Genomic DNA, 27765 nt, shown 5'->3' with positions numbered 1-27765 from the left:
TACAAATTCATAAAATTACTTTTATAATTGAAAACAACGGTAAATTGAAATCTTTTTTTTTTTTATATTTATCGAGAGCTAATTAACTTGAAAACACGTAAAAGGAGATAAATCAATCGATAGTACAATTTTATACTTACAAATAAATGTACGTTTGATAAATGTACGTTTTTATAAAAGTTTTTTGTAGAAGAATTTTTGTGGAACAAGTGAAGAAGCGTCGATGGTGAACACGCGAGAGAAACGAGTACACTGACCAGTGGCCTCTACCTTGACTGCGAATTTTCGGTCGCCTGAGGGCACAGGGCCCCGAACCGGCGGCCCCTATTTATTACATAATCATGCTTGGCGAACGAGACGTCTGGTATATAACCCAGAAAACGGGCCGCGCGCCGAAATTACGGGGTCTTTGCATGACACAGGACCGGAAAAAACGAGAACGCACGGTGATGAAGAGTGTTCGAGTCTTTAACCCTGAGGTTGACAAAATATTAGGGAAAAATAAATTGAAAATTATACTATTAAACATAAATTATAATCGAGAAATATATAGATTATAATAGAGAAATAAAAGAGAGAGAGAATAAAATATAATATTTAAACGTGTTTTGAAAGATAATTAGTCGCCTTAAAATTAAACATTTCCGCTTTTTGAGCTTGATTTTTTTTTATAGTTTTATAGTGTTTTTATATAAAAATATCTAGTAAGAATAAATGTGTGATAGAACACACTAATAAGGTAACATTTAACTTTTAACTTTTTAAGGTAAGTTTTTCCCTGTCCATTTAAATAGTAACAGTAATAACACGAATTATATGCAATTATCAAGAGAAAATGAACAAAAAGAGATATACATTTACAAAAAGAGATATACTTGACGTTTTCATATTGGATCGATGTATTTTTAAAATAATTTTTTAACTAATTATTCTTTATCATCATTGACTTATATATGTATATTATAATTATATTTTTATAACAATTATATATAATATACATATAAATGAAGAAAATAAAATATAAAAGATGTTATTTAAATACATGAATAATTGCGATACAAATTTAAAATATAAATAACATTTTATACGCATATTAACAAAAAATGAAAATCAGTTTTTTATGAAATTAAATCGAATTATTACATGTATAGAATAAAAAAGTAGATTGTCATGTAAACTTGTCATTGATAAAGTAGAACTCCGACAGTTTTCTTTATAATCAGTAATTGATAAGATGTTTGTGAAAATCAATTTAAAATGGAAACACGTTGAATTGTTATTTATATCCAATAAATGTTCTGATTGGAGTTTCTTTATATACTATTCAAATATTTATAATTACACTTAGAATCGATTGTATTACTCTGTCGACTTTGCACGTATCTATAGAGATGTACGAGCATGATGGCGTAGCCTCCCACTATTTGACAATGGATTTGTTCTTTTCAGTTGCACTGCTGCACTAGTGCAGTAAGTTGGAAAGAGACAAACATACTTTCTTTCACTCTAACTAATTGCTGCATTATTGCACTAGTGCAATAGCGCAGCTAAAAAGAACAGGTCCAATGAGTATAATAGAGAGTATGGAGTAATGTGTAGAAAAGATCTATGTGCACATTCTTTTTTCTGTCTTATAAAAGAGTGAAAATAGGGCTACTTCTAAATTCCAATTAACTTAATTGAAGAGTGATTAATTCAATTGATATATTTGCCTAAGCAAAATTTCTAATTACAAAAATTAAATTCCAAATAACAATAAATTAGTGCATTATATAAAGGCTGTGTTCACTTTGTACGCTTACGCGCTGCGAGCATCATTCTATCTTCGTTTGATATTCGATGTGCAATAAAGACAGAATAATGCTCACAGCGCGTAAGCGTACAAAGCGAACGCAATCAAAGTGTTGCATTATATATTACTGATAAGTTAGATAATGATAAGATTTGATCGAAATTCTTTAAATTCTTTTCAAAGTCTTACATACTTGATAACATTTAGTTAGAATTTTCTCACGTTACTGCTGACAATCAGTTTCAAATATTACAGGAGGAGAAATCATCGCAACAAAATTTGTTACCGACGTAATATCTGGGAATAAAAATGTATGAGAATATTATCAGTAAGACAAAAAGTAACAGATAACATATTATATTAATTCTTTTCTATACGTGTCATTACACAAATTATTTTAATTACATAAATTTTGTATATATAAATTTAGAATTGTATATTAAAAAATATACGAGATTGAAAATAACTTATATATTATTTCTCAGTAATAAAAATAAAGCAATATGTAAGATATTATCATTTCTCTTATTATTATGCAATTGTTTTATATTAATAGTTTTATATTTGTAAACATGTATTTGTGAACAGAACTATGGCAAAATATAAATAATATAATATATAAAATATAAAACAAATTACTGGAAAAATTTATTGGATTATAAATAATTACTTATCACATATTTGAATAACTACTTTTATTAATTATATATAGAACGACTTTTTATTATTTCACGTATTTTTATATCACTTATATTTATCACTTATATTTATTTTATATATTTAATACTATTCCAATAAATTTATATTTTTATAATTATATTTCAAATTTATATCTTTGATGACAAAAATGTGATAATCAAATTGCTAAAAAGATTGCTTTTCGCATAATATTAATATTTTAATATTATTTCACATAAAATTAAATTATAACTGAGAAATTCATATCAAGTTTCAATCTTTCTTTATGTCAGTTTAACGATTATTTATCGTAACACTTTTTAGGCCTAAATTTCCTTCCACTTATATCGAGGGCTTTCATGATCCTGAAGCAATGAAAGCTATGGAATACAAAGAGCTCGGAAAAACGGGCTTATTTGTAAGCAAATTATCTTTTGGTTGTGGTCCGCTCGGTTGTCATTACGGGTAAATTATTATTTATTTTTTTGTATGAATATTATTTATATTTAATTAATGGTGATTTTTCAATAATTATATTATTGCTAGCACGTATGACGAGACCGACGCTATCGAAGCCGTACGTCAAGCGATAAAACAAGGTGTCAATTATATCGATACAGCACCATGGTACGGTCAAGGTCGATCCGAGACAATACTCGGCAAGGTGCAAAAATTTACTAGAAAGATATATATATCAAAATTTTCAAAATTTTTTCATTCATAGAATACGCTTGATATATTACTTTGCAAATTTATTATAGGCATTAAAAGGAATTCCGCGAGGAGCTTATTATATCGCGACGAAAATTGGCAGATATGAATTGGACTATGATAATATGTTCGATTTTTCTGTCGAGAAAACTAGAAAGAGTTTGAAAAAGAGTTTAGAATTATTGGGACTAGATTATGTCGATGTTATTCAGGCAAGAGATATTGTTTTATATTGAAATTGATAATTAATTTAATTAAAATTCTACTAATATAAATTAATAAAATTTGATTTTTATCATGTAAATATTATAGATTCACGATATTGAATTTGCGCCCTCGTTAGATATAATCATCACGCAAACTCTACCGGAACTGTCAAAGCAAGTAGCCGAGGGAAAAGCCAAGTATATAGGTCTAACTGGATATCCAATGTCCGTATTGAAAGAATGCATCGAAAAGAGTAACATAAATATAGCTTGTGTCTTGTCTTATGCGAGACTCACTCTGATCGACGATACTTTATTAGAGTATATACCATTTTTCAAGGTATTTTTATTCGTTCATCATTAACAAATACTTGATGACAATATTTTATTACTTTATTGGCAATATTAATTCTCCTTAACTTTGTAGAAGCATAATATAGGTTTAATCAATGCTGCTGCACTTTCTATGAGTCTTTTAACAAATAATGGTCCACCAAACTGGCATCCAGCTTCTGACGAGACAAAAGAACAATGTGCTAATGCTGCACAATACTGCAAGGTCTGTTATAATTATTTAACATTCAATATAATCATTTAACATTCATTATAATCATTTAACATTACAAATAAATTTGTTATATACCTATTGTATGTTGATAATTAAGATATTGTTGATTTGTTTAATGAGTTATCAATATATAATGCTGTTAACAACTAAAAAATAATAATATAAACGATATGTAGAATCAAAATGTGGAGCTTTCCAAACTAGCAATATGGCATTCTATGCAATATACGAATGTGGACACCAATTTGATTGGAATACAAAACACAAAGCAATTACAGATGAATCTGGATGTCTTGCGAAATAGCATTACAGAAAAAGAAAAGACACTATTGCAAGAAATTCAAGAAAAGTAAGTTTCCATTAAACTTTCCTTATTGCAATGCATTTTGTACTTTAATTCTTTTTGGCCTATTATTTTAAACTAAAATAAAATTATTTTTGTATTATCCAGATACCTATCAACAATAAAAAATCAACATTGGGAAGATAAAGAGATCCAAATGTACCAGAAAGCTATGAAGAATAACGTGCGATAAAAATATAACTTTTATTACCATTGTTTATAAGTTTATATAATTCATGAAATTTAAATAACACTCATGAACTTTTTTTATAAAAAAACATACATCACTTGAAATGTCTAACATTTTATAAAAAAGTAATAAAGTTGGTTACTTTTTTCATTAAACTATAAAACTGAATAATACTAATGTTTATACCAAGTATCACTATGAGGTACAGATCATTATTTGGTAGATGCATTTTGCTTAATAGAGAACACAGACTCATTCGAACAGTCTAATCTCTTTTTTGAGATTTGTTATCCTAATCAATGTATCTATCATTAATAATGGTTCAAATAATATTTTCCAATACAAGGTAAGTAATCATCCTCACTAGGTTTGATTTGATAACTCAATTCATACATTAATATCATTACGTATGATCCTAGGATAGACTTGTGATATATCTGTTTCAATTCAAATCCTTTTTTAAGGCACAGTTCTTTACCACCTTCCGTATATTGGGAAGCCACTATATTAGCACAACTATACCCTGCTTCAATTGCAAATTCTACAGCAGTATTGAGCAAGCACGTCGCTATACCCTTCCTCTGATATTGCTTGTGCACACACAGTCTCTTTATCCATGCGCACTTATCTAATGTATGACTTTTGGTCAAGCAAATAGTTCCCACAATTTTTTTGGCCTGTAAAGAAACTCCCATGTTGGCTTGACAATACTGTTGTTCTGTAAGTATAGTATAATGAACTTCTTTAGGATGTTGTGTCACTAGATTAGGCTGAATTGCTTCGGCAACCCAGAAGCGTGAGAAGCGATTGGACATATAAAGCCTATATTAAACAAAAACATTAAAACATCTTGAATCAACTATCATAATATATTTTATTAAGATGTTATAAAATCTATATACGATACACTACCTGGGAATGTTAGATATTTCTTCATCAATCTCTGCTAGCTTTATGACAAAACTTATGCATGTGCCAATATATACCAATATAACGACTATAGGTATAACCACAAGGCAAACGTTCAATGGCATTCCAAAGAAAATAAACGTTATCGCAGAAAGTAAAATTACCAGTTGAAAAGTTATTTCCTTAAACAACATTCCACGAAACGTGGGAGTCAGGGAAGACATTACGCTATTTCTAATTAATTCCTTGCAACTTTTCTCGTCACCCGACTTGAAGGCACGCACAAGTACGATGTTACTCATTATTAAAAGGCACTTTTACGTTAAAAGACTTTATTACAAAAATATCACTATTACGTCTGCATTTATTAAATGTATTCAGATGTGCTTGCTATTCTACTTATCTCAAATGATGCTCTTGTTGTATTTATTATCTTAACATCTAAGCGTGTACCTACAACCTACAACCTACAACGTTTAGCCGCTTCAGAGACAAAATAAGGTTATGGTGCTGTATACAAATATTAACCTACTTTCATCATGTAATTTGTAAAAAAAATTACAATTTTTAATGTGGCTCGTGTTTTTAAGTATGCTACAGAAAACAGATAATAAAATATAAAAATTTCCTTATTTTTAATAAAATATTTGTACTTTTACAACCTGTAAGTACAAATATATATATTAATTTATGTGTATATATATATATATATATATATATATATATAAATTAAATATATATAATATATATAAATTAAATATATATATATATATATATAAATTAAATATATATAAAATTATATAAAACTAAATATATATAAAATTGTGCTACATTGAAAAAAGTAATATATATACTGCGACAATAATTCTTACTATCCGTCACAAAGAATAGATCTATTGAGATATTTGTAAAAATTCTTGAATGTTCTTTTTATATACATATATATTAGAATTATAATTTAGTAGCTAAAATTATAGATCTTTGTATTTGCATTTTATCAAACTAATAAATTGGCTGCCAACTTTAAAGAGGAAAAAAGAGATTTAAATTTCAAATTTATTTGCATCATATTGATTTATTTCATAGCTATAATAACAAATCTATATATAATTGTTGTAGGAAAAGATGCAATTTGATACATCTAACGTATCAGAAGAAATGCACATATGGAATAGCTTCAAAAAGAATTATGACCATTCTACATAAAATCTGCATGATAGATCAATGAAGATTGCAATTTTCTCTTCTATATGAAAAGTTAAATATGATTCAAGAAATTTGAGAACAAATTGGTAAAATATGTGTTTTAACTGTACATAATTGTTTATATCCTCTTTTGTAGAATCATACTAATTTAAAATCTAGCTGTATTTGTTATATGATGCTATATTTAAGTCCAGCAGTTACATGGTATATAATTTTCAATAGTTCTAATGTATTAAACTATATTATATTAATTTGAATATGACTATATGACTATATTATATTAATTTGAATATGTTATATTGAATATATTATTACAAATATATATCAAATTGTGTATACTGCAAATACTAGAAGTTTTTAAATTCAACAATATCTTTTAATAAATTAGTCAATCGCTTTTAAATCAATGTTATTTATATAATATATTTTTATTAACTATCATTTTATTCTTGTATTCTTTGTATGTAACAAATTACATATATCTCAAAGAACTTAGCAAATTGTTAAGTTATTTCTGTCATCAAAACATTTTTTAATTAAAAATGATATACCATGCACAGAAAAAATTGATTATTGAAAACTGATTAAAAAGTATATTGAAATATAATTTTATTAAAAAATATAAACATTTTATTCAATAATTATTTTAAATAAATGTTCAGTATAAAGGAGAATGATAATTTTTTTCGATTCGTGTGCTTCTTACAAATAAGAAAATATCATATAAATATAGTGTATATCTCCTATAAGTATATAAAATATATACAAATCTTCATACTGAATACTTTCTTTTCTCAGCTTCTCCTTACAAGAACATTTATAAGCGATATTTATTCTTTTTTAATCTTATTAATACTTACATAAATAATATCTGGCTACGGTCACATGGAGTTCACTTGACGAAACTGTCCCACTATTAGCGTGATAAATCATATCGATGGTCACGCGGAGTTCACTTGACGGAACTATCGCGCTATTGGCGCGATAAATCATATCGATGGTCACACGGAGTTCACTTGATGGATCTATCGCATTATCGACACAATATACGATATTATCGTATAATACGATGATCGCCCGACTTATTTTGGCATTTCCGACACTATAAATTCATTTGCAAGCAACATTTCTCTTTAGAAACTCAACTTTTCGTTAATTTTGTAAATGTTTGACATTGATAACTGTCGACGCTTTACCGATGCGATGTACTAAACATATATATTTTTTGCAATATAATATAATACATATAATATGCATAATACGATTTTTTTTACTCCGATAGTTCTTTAAACACTCCCGATACTCGATCGCGACTATTACACGCTCATTTGCAAATTATTTAATATTGATAATATTCTCTAATTTGAAATCCTAACTCCGATATATGACGAGACGAATAATTTTTATTTTGATCGAAGAATTGTATTATAATTACAACATTAATCACTGGCCGATTAATTCCGTACTTTCGACACTTCCGACACTCGATCGCGACTTATATCCGCACAATAAACGTTCGATATCGCAATTTAATCGCGCACAAAACTCTTCAGACGAGAACGGAAACGGCTAAATATCTCAACTTCCGACTCGCGATTCAAATATGGCTGCCGTGACGCGCTTGACTTAAGCGCCAATTTTTATGAAACGCGACGTTAAGGTGCAATTTCATTGACGCTAGAAACCAGCGACAAATTAAAATCACTAGACTTTCTCTAGATATGGCGTCAATAAAATAAAGTTCTCTGCCATCAACCTAACAGTTGGCAGTCCTACGAGATAGGCTGTGCAGCACTGCGCGTATATAAAATAAATTTGAAATCGCTTCTAGCTTAACCATCTTTACGCGATCGACTTTATTTGAATTGCATCGCATCGAATTATAATGCGGCGCCGATTTGTTCGAACGTAATTCGGGACATCGCGATGCTGTATAAGCGTCGAATGAGCACGAATTGTCACGCAAATATGATAAATCACATCTACTCACCGTTCACCGGCTGTTCCACAGGCCGCTCCACTCGCTCGCCTCGGGACGTCCCATTCCGATCTTGATGCACACGATATCATCAACGCGAACGCGCGACACTTTATTCGGCTCTCCCGATATTCGCTCGCATCCGATAATCATCATCAAGGGCGCAAATAACGCGACACGACTTCGCTCCATCTTCGCGATCGCGCTGTCACTGAACTGTGAAAAATAGCTGTCGCGCACTTTCACCGACATATTATGAAAGTCGCGCGATCATCCTTGGACACTTTCGACGCTCTTTCACTCGCGATATTCGTTTAAAAACGGTTAAAAGACGCGAAAAATGCGGACGTACGACGATCCGTGTAACTGCGTATGACTCCGATTCACGTATGACGCGTATGACGTAGCAGTGACGCGTATGACGTAGCGATCACGCGCTAACATGGCAGCCGAACCAGTGCGCAGAAACGAATGCGCACTGGTTCGGCCGCCATGTTAGCGCGTGATCGCTACGTCATACGCGTCATACGTGAATCGGAGTCATACGCAGTTACACGGATCGTCGTACGTCCGCATTTTTCGCGTCTTTTAACCGTTTTTAAACGAATATCGCGAGTGAAAGATCGTCAAAAGTGTCCAAGGATGATCGCGCGACTTTCATAATATGTCGGTGAAAGTGCGCGACAGCTATTTTTCACAGTTCAGTGATAGCGCGATCGCGAAGATGGAGCGAAGTCGCGTCGCATTATTTGCGCCCTTGATGATGATTATCGGATGCGAGTGAATATCGGGAGTGCCGAATAAAGTGTCGCGCGTTCGCGTTGATGAAATCATGTGAGTTTGTGCGTATAAAGATCGGAATTGGACGTCCCGAGGCGAGCGAGTGGAGCGGCCTGTGGAACAGCCGGTGAACGGTGAGTAGATGTGATTTATCATATTTGCGTGACAATTCGTGCTCATTCAACGCTTATACAGCATCGCGATGTCCCGAATTACGTTCGAACAAATCGGCGCCGCATCATAATTCGATACGATGCCGTGCAATTCAAATAAAGTCGATCGCGTGAAGATGGTTAGGCTAGAAGCGATTTCAAATTTATTTTATATACGCGCAGTGCTGCACAGCCTATCTCGTAGGGCTGCCAACTGTTAAGATGCAATTTCATTGACGCTAAAAAGTAGCGTCAATGAAAAGGCCGCTTTACACACTGAAAAAGTTGAAACTGTTTGAACTTTATTTTATTGACACCATATCTAGAGAAAGTCTAATGATTTTAATTTACCGCTGGTTTCTAGCGTCAATGAAATTGCACCTTTAGGAGTAATATCACATTGATCAACTGTGCCATCGATTGACTATCGAATTCTAGAGAATTTCTAGAGTTTCCAAAGTTTCTCGCAACAGAGAGAAGACTGCGACTCTTTTAATCACGATTATATATATTTACAAACTTATTATATTTATCGATTATTACATATTATATATTGCCCTCTGAGAACATTCATAAACAATGGCTTTGTAGTTCACGTTCACGTTTTCAATGTCCATAGAGGGAGTATCGTTTTCAGGGATTACCTAAAAGCAGACCATGACATCTCTCAGTCTTCTTTCTTGCGTTAGAAACATTAGAAGAGTTTGACGCGATATATTATTTAATACGATGATCGCCTGATACGTTTTTTGACACTCCCGATTACATGTAAATATATAAAAAAATTTATTTAGAAATTCATTACGATATTTATTTTATTTTAAAATTCTAGATCAAGAGTGGAAATGACTAAATATCTCCGACTCGTGATATGCGCAATTCAAATATGCCGCGCTTGACTTGAACGTCAATTTTTATGAAACGCGTGCAATCATTTGCAGTTTTGGGTCGCTTGTGATTTACTCGGGATCAAATATCGTAACGATTTTAAATTATTATAGAATAAAGAAAATAAAATATTGTTACAAGTAAACGTGCAGTGTCGGAAATATCGAGAAAATACGGTACATCAATAGTGCGCTAGTTCCATTTATGCGATCGTAATTTCAAATGCATTATTAAATAATCGTATAAACCTCAAAAGTGTAATAAATATCGTTTATAAATAAATGTAATGCGGAAAAAATTATCGAATAACGTATTAAATATTATTAGATTTTCGGTCGCGCGATCAAATGTCAAATATAAATATAGTGATAAAATTATCGAGAAATTTATTTTTCGGGAATAAAAATAGTGATAAAATTATTGAACATATTATGCGTAAATATCGTTTTATTGGAATAACAGGAATGTGTGATATTTTCATTAAATAACATAGTAAGTATTCGGTATTACACAATATTTAAGCTATATATACAATAATAAGATTATTTTTTCCGAATCGATGAATAATTGTCTATTAATGTCATGTTACCGACGATGGTCCAAATATAATTATCCTCCGGTTAATTATCCAGTTACACTTTTTTATCGTGTTTTTAATGCATTTCATAGATGGCAGTTCATGTGCTACTTGCGTCGCCAATTTCGTGCTAAATGTATTTCGCGCGTTTGACGTGAAATTGTCGGCGCATTTTTTCATTACGCGTTGTTTATTTAACAAGGGTGCGACGAACGATCGGTATATTTCATGACATTTAATCATATATTGTGCATACTTGCTGCATCAAAGTGACGAGTATTATTGTGTGCGCGCGTGATAATAATTACTCGTGTTTTTTCGTTCGATAGATTTTTGCGGGAGTGACTATCCAAATAACAGACGACATGGCAGAGATGGCGAAGATTTCACAGCACTAGCGATTCTCGTGAGTAAATTTAATTTAATTTAATTTAATTTAATTTAATTTGCATGATTATTCTTTCATTCGCGATGATTGCGATTTTATTATCTAATTATCTGATTCAAAATTTGACTCTTCACACTTGCGCAAATGTAACGAAAAATAAATCGCATAAATTAATATTATGAACGCCATACATGTATGCTAGAGAGATGTTTCAGGATAGAAAATTGTTGTAGAATTTTTCAAAAATTCAAAAAATAATCATGCATATGTTTGCGGATATCTCGTTTATTCGAATAAAAAATTGTCACATCAAAATAACATTATAATGGTGTACAGGGTCCATTTTTCAATTCAACGTAAAATATTTCATTCATCTCGTACGAATTAATCGCGGTATTCGTTCTGCAAAATTCCCATCTGGAAATATAAGAAAATAATTATATACAATACAGTATTGTGATATTTTCTTCCTTTAATTTTCAAATAAATTTCATAGCGGATTTAAAATTTAAATATTAAAATTATTATAAAAATAATATATAATATAATATAATATAAAATATAAAATATATAATATAAAATATATATATTATATATAAAATATATAATATAAAATATATAATATAATATAATATAAAATATATAATATAATATAATATAAAAATACTATAAAATTACTATACCGAATATATGTATTTACCTATGACCTTTGCGATCTTCGAGGGTAAGTTTATCGAAAAATATTACGTCCGTCTCTGGATTTGGTGTATTATCTCCCTCTGTTTTATTACCATTACGTTGATACGAGACGATGCCGGTGATTGTTGGAATATCTTCGAATAAAGTGCCGAATTCCGCCGCCGCGATATTATAAAACGTCATCCGTTGGTTTTTTTGTTTCGACAAGCTTCAATAACATTAAAGGCAACTAATTAGTTTTATTATGATATTATTATCATATTATTATTATCATTATAAGTTAGTGCTACGTGATATTCAAGAATTTATCTCTCTCTCAACTTATACAATATCATAAATAAAAAAATATTTATGTTGCATACATCGTACAAAAAATCTTGTTATAGAAATATAATAAAATATAATAAAATATAAATATTTTTCATATTAACATTAAAATTGATGTTATTGCAACAGATACTCGTTAAATTTTTTATTTTTATAGCATTGGTGTAGATTGTTAGCTAAGTAAATAAATTATATATACATAGAATATTTTTTACTTACTTGCATTGAATCTTAAACAATGTTGTAGAATTACCGAGAAAAATTTTGAAAAATAAAATACCAGATACTTGTGGCATACCTTCGGACATCGTCACTGATGCTCTGAGTGGTTGACCTAAAATTTATGAGACTCTTTAAATTATGATTTGCAAAATATTACACAAAACAATAATAACTGTGTCACAATTACAATATTAATTTGAAGTAATTAATAAATTATCTCCTAAAAGAGAAAATAAAAATAATCTTTTATTTCAATATATTATTTTTATTTTATTTTTATTTTTATTTTTATTTTTATTTTTATTTTATATTTTCTATTTTCTATTTTATTTTCTATTTTCTCTATTTTTATTTCAATATATTATTTTTATTTTCTCAAGAAAGCAATTTATTAATTCTCATAGAACAAAATTTATAAGACAATTATAAAATATTATTCGAACCAAATGATAGTTTTCGATAATGGAATTTAATTATCTGTATATTTTAATACCGCAAAACGGCTTTTCGGCTCTAGTTGATAGATAATAGATTCCCAATGATCCACGATTAGCCGCGTAACCCATTTCTTGATTCCAATCGGACGATTCCATAGGGAAACACATTCCCTTTGTAAAAGATAATCCTCCTTGTGGACAGGGCCATGCGATGAATTTACACTTTTCATTCTGTGAGCGGATGCTCTCTACAAAGAGCTGCCAAGCTCTTAAATGGCTACATGCTATATTCCGATCCAATAACTCTTCTAAAATTGAGAGAAATAAATAATTTGTAACTTCATAAAAGCATGTGATTTAATAGAAAACGGTGTAAATTTTATATATATATATATATATATATATATATATATATATATGTATATAATATGTGTAAAATAAATCTAAAATTTTTATTCATTTTGATTTATTATTAATTAATATATTTTTAGTGATATATTTTCTAATATATATTAATAAAATTAAAAACGTTTGAATGTGTTTTAATAAAATCAATATACAGGGTGGGCCATTTTAAGTGATCCATTCAAATATTTCGGAAAATAATGAAAAATCAAAAAAATGTTTCAGATAAAAGTTGTATGGCTTGAAGGGGGCCATCAGATAGTGGCAATGATTTGACCTTGGAGAGTCATTTGAAGATGACGTAAAGGTAACCTTCAATTTCTTAAATGGAACTCCCTATTTTTTATTACATATTCGTGTAGCTTATCTCGAGAGCTTTCCAAAACACTATAATAAAGTATTTCTTCATTGAGTACTTTTCGAGTTATGAGGCTTGAAATCATTTCTTAATTTTGTATAAACCGTAAAATATCTAGTAAAATATTCATTTTCCAATTATCTTGCTTTAATACTTTTATGTACAAAATAATGAGAGAAATCAATTGGTGTAAAAAAAACACATAGTTGTTTCAAAGAAAAAATATGTAATTGTTAATTGCAAATTACATATTTTTTCTTAAAAATAACTATGTGTTTTCTTTACACCAATTGATTCCTCTCATTATTTTGTACATAAAAGTATTAAAGCAAGATAATCGAAAAATGAATATTTTACTAGATATTTTACGGTTTATACAAAATTAAGAAATGATTTCAAGCCTCATAACTCGAAAAGTACTCAATGAAGAAATACTTTATTATAATGTTTTGGAAAGCTCTAGAGATAAGCTACACGAATATGTAATAAAAAATAGGGAGTTCCATTTAAGAAATTGAAGGTTACTTTTACGTCATCTTCAAATGACTCTCCAAGGTCAAATCATTGCCACTATCTGATGGCCCCCTTCAAGCCATACAACTTTTATCTGAAACATTTTTTTGATTTTTCATTATTTTCCGAAATATTTGAGTGGATCACTTAAAATGGCCCACCCTGTATATAATTTATAAAAAAAGGCTAAATTTATTTAAAAATTATCAAATTAAATTAAATATTTATTCGCGCTTAGATTTATTCCTTTATTACTTTTAATTTTCACCTTTTATATGGCTCACTACCACCGAATTCTTAACATCGGTACAACCGGGTTGCTCTCTGCCGCCGTTGGGAAAGAAATCGATATGTCCGATCGGCTTAAGTAAGCCAAAACCATCCGCGAAATCTTGAGAACCGTCGGTGTGAATGACATCAACGAGATGAGCGTCAGTGGCATCCAATTTTCTCGACTTCTCTCGGAACAGGTGACGCCTGAAGAATGGTGACGCCGGGTCGAGACCTGTTATGCGACCTAAAAGCAAATTCTTTCTTTTCAATACCTCCGAAGCGCAACCAGCCACGTGTGCGCCCAAACTAAAGCCGATCACATGGATGTTGGTGGGATCGATCCCCAAATTAATAGTGTCCAAAAGGATCAAAGCCAATTGTCGACCGACTAATTCGCTATTTGCTACCGCAGCTGCATAAGTGGTGCCTGCTCCTTTCGTCCAATCTAAGACGACGATGTTTGCGTCTTCCTGTATGCGAGAAGTTAAACGGAATTTGTTGATAGCTTAGAAATTTTACAATTGTAATTCAAAAAAGAGATAAATCGTTAAACATTACTATATCGAGAAGCAGATTAACACCGAGTATGAGGCTGATATCATTGCCACTGCCCTTGAAACCGTGTATCAGCACTTTGAGATGCTTAGTGACATTGAATCGGGAATGTACAATGGATCTCAAATTATCACCGTACTGTAATAGCTCTGGATTTGGTCGGTCCGCGTGTGTATAGAGAAAGAATCTGGTTTGAATTATACTAGGATGTTCAGGAGGTTTTTTTATCGATAAATGCTGCGGCTGATCCGCAAAGCAACCAAGTAAATCTGAAATTTTGTGTATATCACAATATTAACATAAATATATGTATCTTATTGTACATTATATTTATATGTATGTTCTCTAAACCAGACATATTTAAACTCAGGAAAATTAATTATGGTTTTACACTTTTGTTTCATTTTGAAAAGTCTCTATTCTATTTTATTATAATATTTGTATATTAAGAAAAAGTAATTAAAAATTATATTTAAAGATATATATTTAGAAAGGAAAAAAGATAAATACAATTATATCAAATTAATGATTTGTTCATATTAATGCATTAATATTTTATTAATTGTTATCGAAAAAATTATAAGCAACAGTCAAATTTATTCACTTTACCGTAGCAAATTTTAGATTTTTCCTCACGAAAGATGGCAATCCGTCTCAGCATAGAGCGATTTCGTGCCGTGCGAAGTTTAACTGTAAAGATAAAATTACCTTGACGAAAAATTTGGTAACAAGATTTTAATTATAAAATTTAACGCATTCGTGTTATTGTTGCACGACCAACACTTTATTTGCTTCATCGCAGCCCCACTTTCCCGCATTTTCCTTTCACTCAGAGCACCTAAATTATTATTCGTACACTATTATACTCTTCAGTACGATTTGTACGCCGGTAGACGCAATATCTTGCATTACGATGTTAATTCAGTCTATCACAATTTAGTCTGTTGCAATATTACATCATGTAATTGATAGTACTGGTCGTGTTATGAAAGTGTGTCATATGCAAATATAAGTTTATAAATTGCGAGATACAATTTTTACTTCTGTATATCTGCAAATTATCACGAATATTTATTTTGTGCGTGTAGTGAATATAGTATTTTGTGATATTTATTTGTGATATTTATATGTGTCCTTTTTTCATATATTTTTAAATATATGTAACAAAGATGTCCAAGTATTTTGATTTTATTTCAATTTATCTTGAATATAATTGTTTTTGTAACAATCGCAAGTTATCGATTATACTCTTGATAATTTTGTAAACTATAAATGTCGTTATTTAATTAAAGTTATTTAGTTTACAAGTAGCTTTTATATTTATTTATGTGCAAATTTAATTGTCTATTTAATAGTCAATATAATGATAATACATTTGCACTCACCAGGATGCAATTTTCCGTCAATTGATGTAGTAACAGCTATTATCAGTAAAGCGAAAAGAACGTGATGAAGAATAACTGGCTGCATCTTGCCACTTGGTCGTCGAAGCCTTGTGTCCTTCGTTGCATTCTTCTTCTCCCGTCTCCCCACCTTCTCTCAAACTTTCTGCTTTTTATTTATTTCTTGTTATTGTTCCTCTTCTTTCCGCGCCGAAATGCTTCGCGTTTGTGTCCCGATCGATGAAACCTGCTTTTTGTTTTTCTTTGCCGTTAGACTCACCCAGGGGCGGGCTTTACCTGTAGCTGTAGAAAGCGTTCTTTCTCTATTAGTGGCCTTCTTTTTGCGCAACCTGCTTTCCGCTTGTTAGAGCCTGACGACTGCTCCAACATTTGCCTAAGTTTCGATTTCAATCACTGACAAATAAAATCCCTCTTTCGACAATTATTTATCTTATTTGCATTCTTTTTAATTTTCATACTTTTTTATATCGAATTTAGTGTAATATTTTCTTTTTTTGCTGTGTTATTGTTATTGTTATTTATTTGCTGTGTTATGTTAATTTTAAAATTTTATATAAAAACTAGTAAAGAGAAATTGAGAAAAACTTTTATAATACAATGATAAAAAGTAGAATATCTTTTTATTTGTTTTATAATTATTTTTCTTATGAATGTGCCAAAATAAATCTAAACATATATCTCGATCGATAATGCTTGATTGATAATCGTCTCTTGATTGATATTTGTCAGTGATGTTTGTGTGTCAATACGCTTTCGCTGCAAATGACTACAACGTTTTTCACCTTAACATGATGTAACTGTGTCATACTATCCTCCAGTGCAAATAGCAGAAATTGCGTACGCAGGCCTGAGAACGTGTCAATGCATCGCTTTCACTAAGTGAATTATACTATGTCCTTTGGCAAAATATCCGACACCAAATAAATAAAAGACAAATTAATTTATATAAAAAAAGTTGATGTAAATATATCGGGAATGCATCTGTTTTACGTGAATATTTTGTTGACAAAAGCTCAACATGGAATTAACATATAATCTCTATGATTTATGAAATGCAAGGGAGAAACATGATCTCTTAAATTATTAGAAAACGTATGCATAAGTTTGGCACGAAAATGATATAATTTTCACGTAAAGGTCATTTCTTTCATTTGATTATACAAACCGGTCGAGCGAGTTCGCGCAATTTTGCAAGTGTTCGATTAAGTTACATAAGTCGAGTTACTTGTAAGTTATGAATGTCTGTCACCCATAACGCACATGTATTTTTTTTCCTATTTTTGCATCGATGTAAAGTCTGAAATAATGTATGCAAAAAACTCTTACTTTTTCTGAAAATAAATGATTATATGACAAATACAAAACAGCTATTTAACTAAATCGATGATCAAATATTTCGATTCTTTAAATAATGTATAATAAACGTAATTTATTAATAAATGCATAAATTAGAGATTTTAGTATTGTTTGTTTAATTATCAAGTCTTTTCTTATTTTCTATATATATATGGAATGTTTCTTAATAAGTGCAAAAAATTTTAGGAGATGATTCTTTGTCGAAAAGGGAGTTTTTTCATATAAACATTAAAAAGTTCTAATAAAAAACTGAATATTAATAAATAACCTTTTTATTGGTAGAAAATATCCACCTAATTTTATTTCTTTAACTTGTTCCAAATTTGAGAAAAAAATAAAAACCTAATTTTTACCCCCATTTTTGGAGGAGTGTAACTTCATAGGGGAGGGATAAAAATATATATTTATATGAAAAGATCTCCCTTCATTTTCGACAAAGAATCATCTTCTAAAATTTTCGCATTTATTAAGAAACATCCTGTATATATATCAAGAGAAACTTTCAATAATGAACTTTTAATAAATACTGACTAGTTTTCCCTAACTCTCTTTTTTATTATAATATATTAAGATATTAATAATTTTTTCGTCACAACTGTGTATAATACATATTACTATAAGCACGATAATTAATTAATTGTGCAATTGTAACTTATATTTTTCACTAGATTTTGCATTTTGCGTCGAAGACCGATTATGAAGGAAACACAGGCACGCACACCAGATGATTACTTATAACATATTTATTTGTAATGTTTTATTAATATACTCCTTACCGTAGACATATATTTATATCGTATGGCAGCATATTATTATGATATTGTATAATATAGGTGTGAGGTGACTGACAGAACGATTTCATTATTTCTCTTATTACTCTCCGCGGCCGAAGAACGATACATGCTTATTCATTGCTCCCTACCTCGCTCATTCACACTCGTACTTTCGCACACACTCACACTTATAGTTATTCCATTCATTCTTCTACTATCGATTTCTTTCGCTCCTTCCTCTCGCGCTCGTCTCTCGCGAATCGACGAAATCGCTCGAAACTTGTAGCGTTTGTCTCCCTCTCTCCACCTTCTTCCCTATCGCGACCTCCCTCATTTCCGACCCGTTCCGCGCTTCGTCGATTCATCTCGCGATTAACGCATTCGATTAATTAAATGCGTCGCGCGCGTCACACGCGCACCGACCGCACGTGCGAACCGCCGTTAATTATCGCCTGCGCGATAATCATTATGATAATAATTATGATATATAGTCTCGTTATATTACTCTCGCTCGTAACATTATCTCATACTTATATCGCCTAGTTAAAATATCAATATACATTATAATATACTCTAGTAACGATAATGCAACGTCGTTAATTTATTATACTTTGCAACTTAGAAAAATAGTCCTGGCTAGAGTAGCCGCGGCCGCGTCGCGTGCGCTCTCTCGCGCGATCGATCCTTCAAAAGCGGTCGATATTACTACATGTGCATGTGTACATTCGACATATACTCTACATATATATGTATATTTATCTATATATATATATATTTTTTTTTTTATCTTTCTCTAATCCGGGGCTTTTCGCGGTCCGTCCAGATCTACCTATGAAAAATATTCGAAAGGATTATCTAATTGACTAAATTAGCCGATCGAAATTGCATGGTGTAGATCGATCGCTCGTTTTCGAAATACGGAGGAATTTCCCCCAAATTATCTATAAACTCTATCGATTCCTTGATTTATTTCGCATAGGTGATCGACGATTATATTTTCGAACAAACGCGCAGCTCCAGCATACAGAAAAATCAATATATCTCTCATTATTTTATATATATATGTCGCATTTTACAAATCTTCAATTTCTTATTTAAAAGTGGGTTTATAGAATTTTGACGATTTATACATTGATTCTTCTGATTTATTATTGTAATTATTTTTGCAATTATTTCTTCTATTTTATAATAAATCGTGCATTTAAGAAAATGCCACACGTGTAAGATAATTTAATAAAAAGATTTCTAATTTCTATTTATTATTTTATTTCTTTTTGTCGTTTTATCAAGTTTAAGATTATCAATTCTCTGTCGGTTATCGGATACCAATAGATTTCAATCTCAAACAATTATATATATAGTTGAACGGAATTATTGACATATAGTTGACATTGCAGCGCGTTGTTTCTTTTATTGAGAATAGCGATAAATTAATAATTCCCGCGATTAAGGAGCGATTACCTTTTTGTGCTTGCTTCCCGATCGCGGATGACTCGACGCGGTCGCGATGCAATAAAATCTATAGAAACAATTAACGGAACAACGGTAGTATTACCCCTTTGAAGTTGTCTCACGCTCTACTATATCTACTGTTGATTCTTTTGTTTATAATCGGTTAACGAATCGCTTATTTGCGTATCGTTGACTCGTATGTCGGATTGACCGGCACCAACCTAACACCGATTTAAGCATCGCTTAACGACGAATTAAGCGAAACCGGAGTCCTATACGTATATCATTTCTCGCATTGATATACTTGACAAAGCTCATTCGAAATTAACAATCGAGAAAACTCGTTGGAGCATTCGCGACGGTTTAATTTTCTCGATTGAAAATAAGTGATCTTTTTCTCGCAACTAAAATTCTGCGATCATTTTCGCATTCTCAAATTTAACAAACCTAATAACAATGAAACATTTTAATGCTAAATTTCGTTTAACGAAACTTACATTTGTCACATTGCGCGATTACCGAATTCACAAGACACTTAATAAATCTCGTCCCAATTTTTCGTTAATTTATTCATCGAACTATTTAACCTAATCATCAACGTATTGTAAAGGAGCCTCTAAAGATTAATTTTCGTATTGCAAAAAATTTCTCTTTGGTGTTAAAGTCAATTTGTATTCGCACACTGCGCTCTCTTGCACTTTCTTAAGATGCGTTCAGCTTTAACAATTTTTTTGTGACGGATCATTTATCATTCCTTTTCATATTTTTTCTTCGTTAAAATATGATATATCTGATAAAGAAATTGCAATTTTACTTTCAACCTAATTGAAAGTAAAATTTAAATAAATTATATTACTTTTGATGTAAATTACTGTATTATAATTAGTTAATAATTTGAAAAATCAAATTATTTTTAAAATTAAAAATTTTTATACAAATTATAGAAAACAGCGCTTGCTATGTCGCAGACTTTTCGTGCATATATTCGTAGTTTATCCGATTTATTTTTAGAAGAAAATTAAAATTTACAAAAATTACGCTCGTATTAAGGCTGAACGCATAATTTACAATTGACGCAATTTGTATCACGTTCTCCGACACATATTCTCACGCACTCGTATACGCACAATACGCAATCGTTCCTCGTTCTTTATATACTGATTTTTCATATTTTCTCTTTCATGTATCGGTTCGCACAAGCGGCCAATGGTCAGACATGAGACACGCGGCGACGCATTCTCGCAATTATAACACTAATATACCGACACGCTACTATATTTTTTTTTCGTTTACTCTTAAATATACATCTACTTGCTTGATATAGCGATCAACGATAGTCGTTCTTTTTTTCATCTTTTTTCTTTTACTATGGTTTTTCGTTCGTCCAAGCCTTTCTTGCTTTTCAATCGTCTTACGCGCTCGGATATTGTATCTTTGTCTTTTCTCTCTATTTTTCTTATTCACCATCTCCTGTCTCCCTTTATATATCTTTTAATGCTGCAGTTTCGATTAGAGGATTAGAATTAGAGAGGATTCAAGTAAAATCATTAAATGCTGTCAATAATATTTGTCTAAGTCGCGACGATAGTTTTCGATTACTGCATAAATACTGATAGATATACTTGTCCGCGCCGTTTACATTGCACCACCAGCTTCTAGTGTCTCGTCTGTTTGTTTGTTTTTTTCATTCTCTTTCCTTTCTTATTTTTCTTCCTCGCTTTTTTATTTATACCTTTCTCTTTCTTTTTTATATTTATATATTTATATTTGTATATCTCTCTTTTACTTGTTTTTTTTACTGCTGCATCTACATCTGCATTTCGTTTTCCTCCTTTCGTCTCCCTCCTTTCTGTCTTTTCTCTCTCCGTCATAAATATATTTTTAGACTTAGAATTTTCAATTCACAGAACGATCTAATGACTCAGCTGTGCACAATTTTGCTTCTTTTTTATAAATGCCCTCCTATCTTTTTTTCTTTCTTTCATTTTCCTTGACGATTACTCGTTTATTCCTCGTCTGTTTCACATTCTCTCATCAGATGCATTCTTTTTCTTTCGCTCTTTCAATGTACATTAACAACTATAGTTATTCAGTAGACGTCGATTACTCGCCAATTATTAGAATTTATTCAAATTAATTTTTTTCTCCGATTACTATCCTGATAGCATATAATCTCTGTATTCCATCTAACTGTTATAACTGAAATTATAATTTGCAATTTTGCATATTCAATATAAAATAGGTGTAATATTTATATTATTATTGAAATAATGAATTATGATGAATTTATATTGCTTGCAATATACATTATTTGTTTTTTCTTGCATAAATAATTAAATTTTTTATAATTTTTCATCATAATAATTATTTTATCATTATATTATGATTAAAATTATATAAGAAATAAGATATCTTTAATTTTCAAAATATGTTTAATTATAGAAAATAATCTATTTTTTAATTCTCGATTTTCCTCTGATATTTATTGCATTATTATACTTATGCTACTTTTAATTGTGGTCAATTTTTTATTTTGTGTCACACTTGCATGAATAAAAATGTACGAAAAAAAATTCGAAGTATGCTAATGTAGGGAAAAATCGATTGAAAAATAATTTATATCTTCGTCTTCGCAAATTCTCTTTCAATAGTCGTGTATGATACATTTAATAACTGTGGTTGCCCATCATTCGCACTATATCTTCAAGACTAACAGAGAGTTTACAGGCTTCGTCCTTAAGCACTAGAGTAATCAATCTTTCACCCCGCTTTCTTCTTCGCGCGATAATGATCGATAATGATATAGTTTGCAATGATATAGTATGTCTGCGGGAGAACGAATGCGTCTCAGTATTCACGTCTGTTTCATGCGGGTAAACGATGCGGGCAGCAATTTATATAATGTAAAAGCAGGAAAAATTTACAAAAGTGATTGCTATATAAAGCGACATTTGCAAACATGATCGCGAAACGAGCAACGAGACGTAAGAATAATTATCGTTAATCGCGCGAATATAACGCTTGTCGTCCTCGCCCAACGAATTATTTTTCTACATTTTTCTTGCTTTCGCGCCTTTTTTTTATGAAAACTGGAAGAAGTAGGTGAACTTCGGTCGTCAAAACGATTACATGTTCGATTTCACGTAAACTGGAAGTCGCAGATTTGTGCAAGCTACGTATTGAATGAAGCAAAACGAAAACGAAAACAGCATCGAATTGGATATTTTAGAATTTTATTTCTAATAGTTTTTTATCCAAGCCCAACCAAATCGCAATTTTGCATCACAAGATTATATGGAAATTTGATTGTGATATTTATTTCTGCATTACTCTTGATCTTTTGGATGATATTTATTATCGAATTTTATAATCGTAGAGTCACACACAATGTGCAAAATTCGCTCGTGGAAATTTAGTATAGAAAATTTATAATTTTAGTATCAGAGAAATTAAAATATTTCATAATAGAAAAAAAATATTTTTAAGTATTAAGAATAATTATTCTCACGGTTAAAGATTCTGAATAGTAATTTTTTTTCTTGAGAAATTTTTTCTGATATTTTAACGATATCATAAATAAAATTTTTCCTATATAAAATATTTTAATCCATAAGAAGCTTAATAAATATCATTTGAATTGTTTTGCACATTGTGTCTACATTTCATTATTAGTTATTGATAGATATGTCAAAAAGATGAGAGAGAATGAAGTAATGTTATATAATAGATAAAGGAAAAAATGATACAAGAGATATAATATATGCTTCCCGTGTTTTATCTAGGTCGAAGCTGCGACTAATCCTAAAAGCGTGTTTCTCGTTCGTCTCGATTATACGAAACGCAATTCACTCCCCTAACAGATAATACACAGTGTTGTGAGGCCCATTTTGTTTATTTGTGTTTTACCTCTAACGCACTTTGCTCTATCTTCACAATTCTAAATACAATCGCAAATTCTCTGTTCGTAGGCCCGTCTCTTCTTCCTTGAGAAACGAAACTCGTTTCTCCTCTTTTTTCCTCTATGATATGTAGGACGCGATGAAAGCTTTAGGGTAATTAGCCCTATGACCTAGTGATGCTCTTATTCGATGAAGAGTGGAAATGATCAGGCATATGATCCATTCGATAATTTCCCGTATCAATCGTGAGAAAAATCTTGAAAAACGCTACTTGGAATATGAATACTTTCACAAAGCTCAAATCCAATTTTATTAATAAATCCTAACGTCATAAAACTTCTATTTCGAATATTTGGAAAAAATTTGAAAAGTGTGTAAATATTATACATATCATATTCTTTGTGTCAACATGTAAGTTCATATATTTGATAGGTAAAATTTTAGTTTTTCACACAGATATAAAGGACTTATGCAATTTTATCAAATAATTACTTATACATTACTTCAAAATTTTCAAAATTAGATAAAGAAAGCTAAAAATAAAACGTTATCGTATTTCATAAATTGTGTATTGATCGAAAGAATTTTTAAATATCATTAACACTTTCATAATTATTATTGTAATTATTCATTCGAAGCAGCGTTTAATCATCTTCCTCGGCTTATTCACAATTATCTACAACTCGCACGCATTTATCTAAGTAAGATAATACATCCTGGGTGGGATATGTGTTCAGAGCGATTTCGAATGATATACATATTTCGACAAATATACGAGAAAAGCTACGGTCGAAAATACATGTATTACATGTGATCATGTACATGACGTGTATGTTTATGCGTGTATGTGTATGTGCTTGTGCGTGTCCCGCTTCCTCACTAAAGCATGTTACGTAATTCACATGAAATCTCCTTCGCATGATAAATAAAACATAATTCATTATTTACAAGCAGCATCTCCGTCTCGCTCTTCGATTTTCCTCGTTTAATATCATTTTAATCCCTCTCGCGTTCGAAATTCTCTCGAGAGTAGCGCGTTTCACGATTATTTAAATTAGTATTATTATTATTAACTCTTTCATTATTATGTACAGCACATCTCGTTACTCGACAAGCTAAAATGCTTCTTCTCTAAGACGAAGAAGCATCTTAGTTTTTTTTCAACATTATAGCTCAATCTCGAGAGATCTTTCGATGTGTTGAAAACGATATTATTTACGTCCGTAATTATAAAACTAATCTTTCTACAATTTTAATTGGGAAAATTTACACAATTTTGAACATTAAACTACATAATATTCTCTATTAATATTAAAATGTAATCGCTAGTCACAAAAAAATAAGAAATAAATATTGTAATTTAACGTTCAAATATTAATTTTTAAAGGCTAGCTTTAGACGATGGAATTAATTAGAAATCTACATCTTTTGTCAAACAATGCGAACATGTAGTAAACTTTGAAAATATTATATTTAACAATGAAACATATAAAAAAGCACAATTATAAGACAGATACAGCGTTTTCATCATCGAAATCTTTTGCGTTAGATTGATCGCGATCGCATCCACGACGAGACGGAATGACTACGCTCATATATTTTGTTAACATATCGACTATCAACTATTATTATCTGTTCAGGGTCATTGAGCACCAAAAGGAATGACAGTACATTATTAATCTCTGTTTTACTTCACTTTCCGGCGACTATTTACATACTAACACTCTGCACACATGTCGTATCGCGATCAGTGACTCGAGGAATTCGACTCTTCCGCGATCTTCTCGCGCGTCTTCGGAAAAGATTCTCCGCAGATCGCCTGGTATCCGGAAAGACGAAGGAAGAGCAACGTAATAAATAGTAGTCAAGCAGAGAGCTGAAAATTATTTCGAGATTTATTTTAAGCGCCGCGCCTTGTCGATCGCCTTGTATTAAGCATTAAGAAATCGGAGGCACCGATGATACACTCGAGTCTTTCTCAGATCGGAATCCGATCGTCCTTGCAGCTTAAACGATACATGAAATTCCTCGATGATATCTCGAAGGATACGCGGCATAATGGTCATTGCAAAATACTTTTTCCATCAGCTAAACTAACCGCATTCGTGATCGATCCATCCGTATACTCTAATTTCAATAATTTCCCATTAAAATTCGTATTCAAATTTTTTCCTTTCGCCGACATTAGACGCTTTGCCAATCATTTCAACCTGCAGTTTATCAATCTCTCTGGTGATTGATAAATGGTCCTTGAAGGATCGATCGCCGATGTGGATGCTGTCAATCTCGTAAAGAGGACGTTGGGAAATAGCTAAAACTATATATATATAGTATATAAGTATTAATTGTAGAAAGTTCGATAATTATGGTTCATTTACGTACGAAATTTATGCTGAGCGCGGAAGAAAAACCGATGCGCCCTGCTATGTTCTGCTTCTGACTTATAGAAAAATCATGGAAAAATTTTTAGTTTTTCTTTCTTTCTCTTTCCCTATCTCTCTTTTTTTAGAAACGTTTCAGTATGACAAACGTGGTCCATCGTATATATATTTATATGTTAGTGCTAAGATTCGATGATCCATCAAACTTGTATTCACGATTCGATATAAATGTTTGAAAATTTCTTATAATGTAATTATATTAATATTGCATGTGAGAAAATTTAATGTACAAATAAAGTACGCAATAGCGTTGATATATTATTAAAAACACGTGAAATTTGTGCGCTTTCGTAGCTATCTTTTATAATTACCTATTGATTTGTTTGGTCAAAGATTTTTTAAAACCAAATGTAGTTTCTTTTTCATTAATTGCCGCAAATAAATAATTAATTGGGCATAGAAATATTAGAACAAGGTGAGATAAATAGAGTATATTATTTTTGTATTATAAGATTTAATTAAGATATACTTTAGAATATCATATCATATCATATTATATCAGATTTCAAAAAGGTATATAAAAGATTTAACAAGTATGTTTCAATTATCGATAGAATCTTTTTTTTTTTATTATAAATTATTAATTTATTAGTGCAATTAAAAAATCTACGTATATATCAAGCCTCCTCATATAAAATGTCTCCATAAAGACCATTCAATTGAAATAAATTCTAAAATCGAGAATACAAGCAGATGGATCTGTTTAACGCGAATTCTCTCGTAATAATAATAATTAGTTGATTAAAATGAAATGCGATTGCATGAGAGAATCAGGTAATGTGAGCATTAAAAAATTACATTTGTATATCGATATTACGCTTCTTTCTTGGTTACTGCCCGATACTTTTTCTCTCATGTCGTTATTCATTTTTGATATTTCTATTATTTTGCAATTATGATTATAAGCAAGTTCTGGTAAATTTCTAACATGGCTCTCGAACGTATTTAATTAGCTTTTTACTGTTCCCACAAATTTCGCTTGACTCGTGTCTTTCCGAATTTTCCGTCCATGTAATCCAATTTTTTCTTATATCTTTTTTAAATTTGCTGACCTTACAAATCGTTTGAATTTGTAATGAGAGGCTAGATTCGATCATATAATTACGTCCAATCAACAATGCGCGATTGAATACTCTTTGTTCTCTTTCTGCCATCTTTTTGGTGTCGCGAGGGAGGAGATATAAAGAAAGAAAAAAAATATGAGGATCACACAATTGTGAAAAGTCGAGAGCACAAATTATTACAGTTGTGGGTTACTCTTTCTCCTTCCACTTTTAGCTCGATTC

General features: G+C 30.7%; 3 protein-coding genes across 6 annotated transcripts; 1 reads left to right on the top strand and 2 right to left on the bottom strand.

Moving 5' to 3' along the window:
* Positions 1–1584: 1584 nt before the first annotated feature.
* Positions 1585–4582, top strand: LOC105251704 (L-galactose dehydrogenase). 4 transcript variants are annotated; one of them, XM_011258685.3, is made up of 9 exons: positions 1585–1686; positions 2048–2103; positions 2795–2935; positions 3017–3134; positions 3232–3393; positions 3494–3727; positions 3815–3946; positions 4132–4304; positions 4407–4582. In XM_011258685.3, coding segments are annotated over exons 2-9 (1047 nt in total). In that variant the 5' UTR covers positions 1585–1686; positions 2048–2101; the 3' UTR covers positions 4492–4582. The 4 variants fall into 4 exon arrangements, with proteins under 4 accessions (XP_011256987.1, XP_025269549.1, XP_025269548.1 ...); XM_025413764.1 differs by having other exon boundaries at positions 2048–2120; positions 4407–4581; XM_025413763.1 differs by having other exon boundaries at positions 1596–1610.
* A 45-nt stretch (positions 4583–4627) lies between these two features.
* Positions 4628–5898, bottom strand: LOC105251705. The gene is made up of 2 exons (XM_011258686.3): positions 5401–5898; positions 4628–5310 (listed from the first exon to the last, which is right to left on the bottom strand). The coding sequence occupies exons 1-2, from the start codon at positions 5697–5699 to the stop codon at positions 4800–4802; spliced, it is 810 nt and encodes a 269-aa protein (XP_011256988.1). The 5' UTR covers positions 5700–5898; the 3' UTR covers positions 4628–4799.
* Positions 5899–11631: 5733 nt separating this feature from the next.
* On the bottom strand, positions 11632–16999 carry LOC105251710 (pancreatic triacylglycerol lipase-like). Its single transcript, XM_020027652.2, has 8 exons — positions 16541–16999; positions 15765–15845; positions 15159–15424; positions 14596–15070; positions 13108–13359; positions 12612–12726; positions 12067–12273; positions 11632–11783 (listed from the first exon to the last, which is right to left on the bottom strand). The coding sequence occupies exons 1-8, from the start codon at positions 16623–16625 to the stop codon at positions 11687–11689; spliced, it is 1578 nt and encodes a 525-aa protein (XP_019883211.2). The 5' UTR covers positions 16626–16999; the 3' UTR covers positions 11632–11686.
* Between the last annotated feature and the right edge of the window lie 10766 nt (positions 17000–27765).

The sequence above is a fragment of the Camponotus floridanus genome, unplaced genomic scaffold (genome assembly GCF_003227725.1).
Source record: "Camponotus floridanus strain SB8 unplaced genomic scaffold, Cflo_v7.5 scaffold7, whole genome shotgun sequence".
Lineage (NCBI taxonomy): Eukaryota > Metazoa > Arthropoda > Insecta > Hymenoptera > Formicidae > Camponotus > Camponotus floridanus.
The sequence above is the reverse complement of the archived record's forward strand: the minus strand, read 5'-3'. Positions and strand labels throughout refer to the sequence as shown.

Coding starts and splice junctions, on each gene's coding strand:
- LOC105251704 (XM_011258685.3), top strand. Junction 3,135..3,231: donor CCGAGACAATACTCGGCAAG/GTGCAAAAATTT, acceptor AATTTATTATAG/GCATTAAAAGGAATTCCGCG. Junction 3,947..4,131: donor ATGCTGCACAATACTGCAAG/GTCTGTTATAAT, acceptor AACGATATGTAG/AATCAAAATGTGGAGCTTTC.
- LOC105251705 (XM_011258686.3), bottom strand. CDS start 5,699: ATGAGTAACATCGTACTTGTGCGTGCCTTCAAGTCGGGTGACGAGAAA. Junction 5,311..5,400: donor GAAATATCTAACATTCCCAG/GTAGTGTATCGT, acceptor TGTTTAATATAG/GCTTTATATGTCCAATCGCT.
- LOC105251710 (XM_020027652.2), bottom strand. CDS start 16,625: ATGCAGCCAGTTATTCTTCATCACGTTCTTTTCGCTTTACTGATAATA. Junction 12,727..13,107: donor AGCCGAAAAGCCGTTTTGCG/GTATTAAAATAT, acceptor CATAAATTTTAG/GTCAACCACTCAGAGCATCA. Junction 12,274..12,611: donor TTGTTTAAGATTCAATGCAA/GTAAGTAAAAAA, acceptor ATGTTATTGAAG/CTTGTCGAAACAAAAAAACC.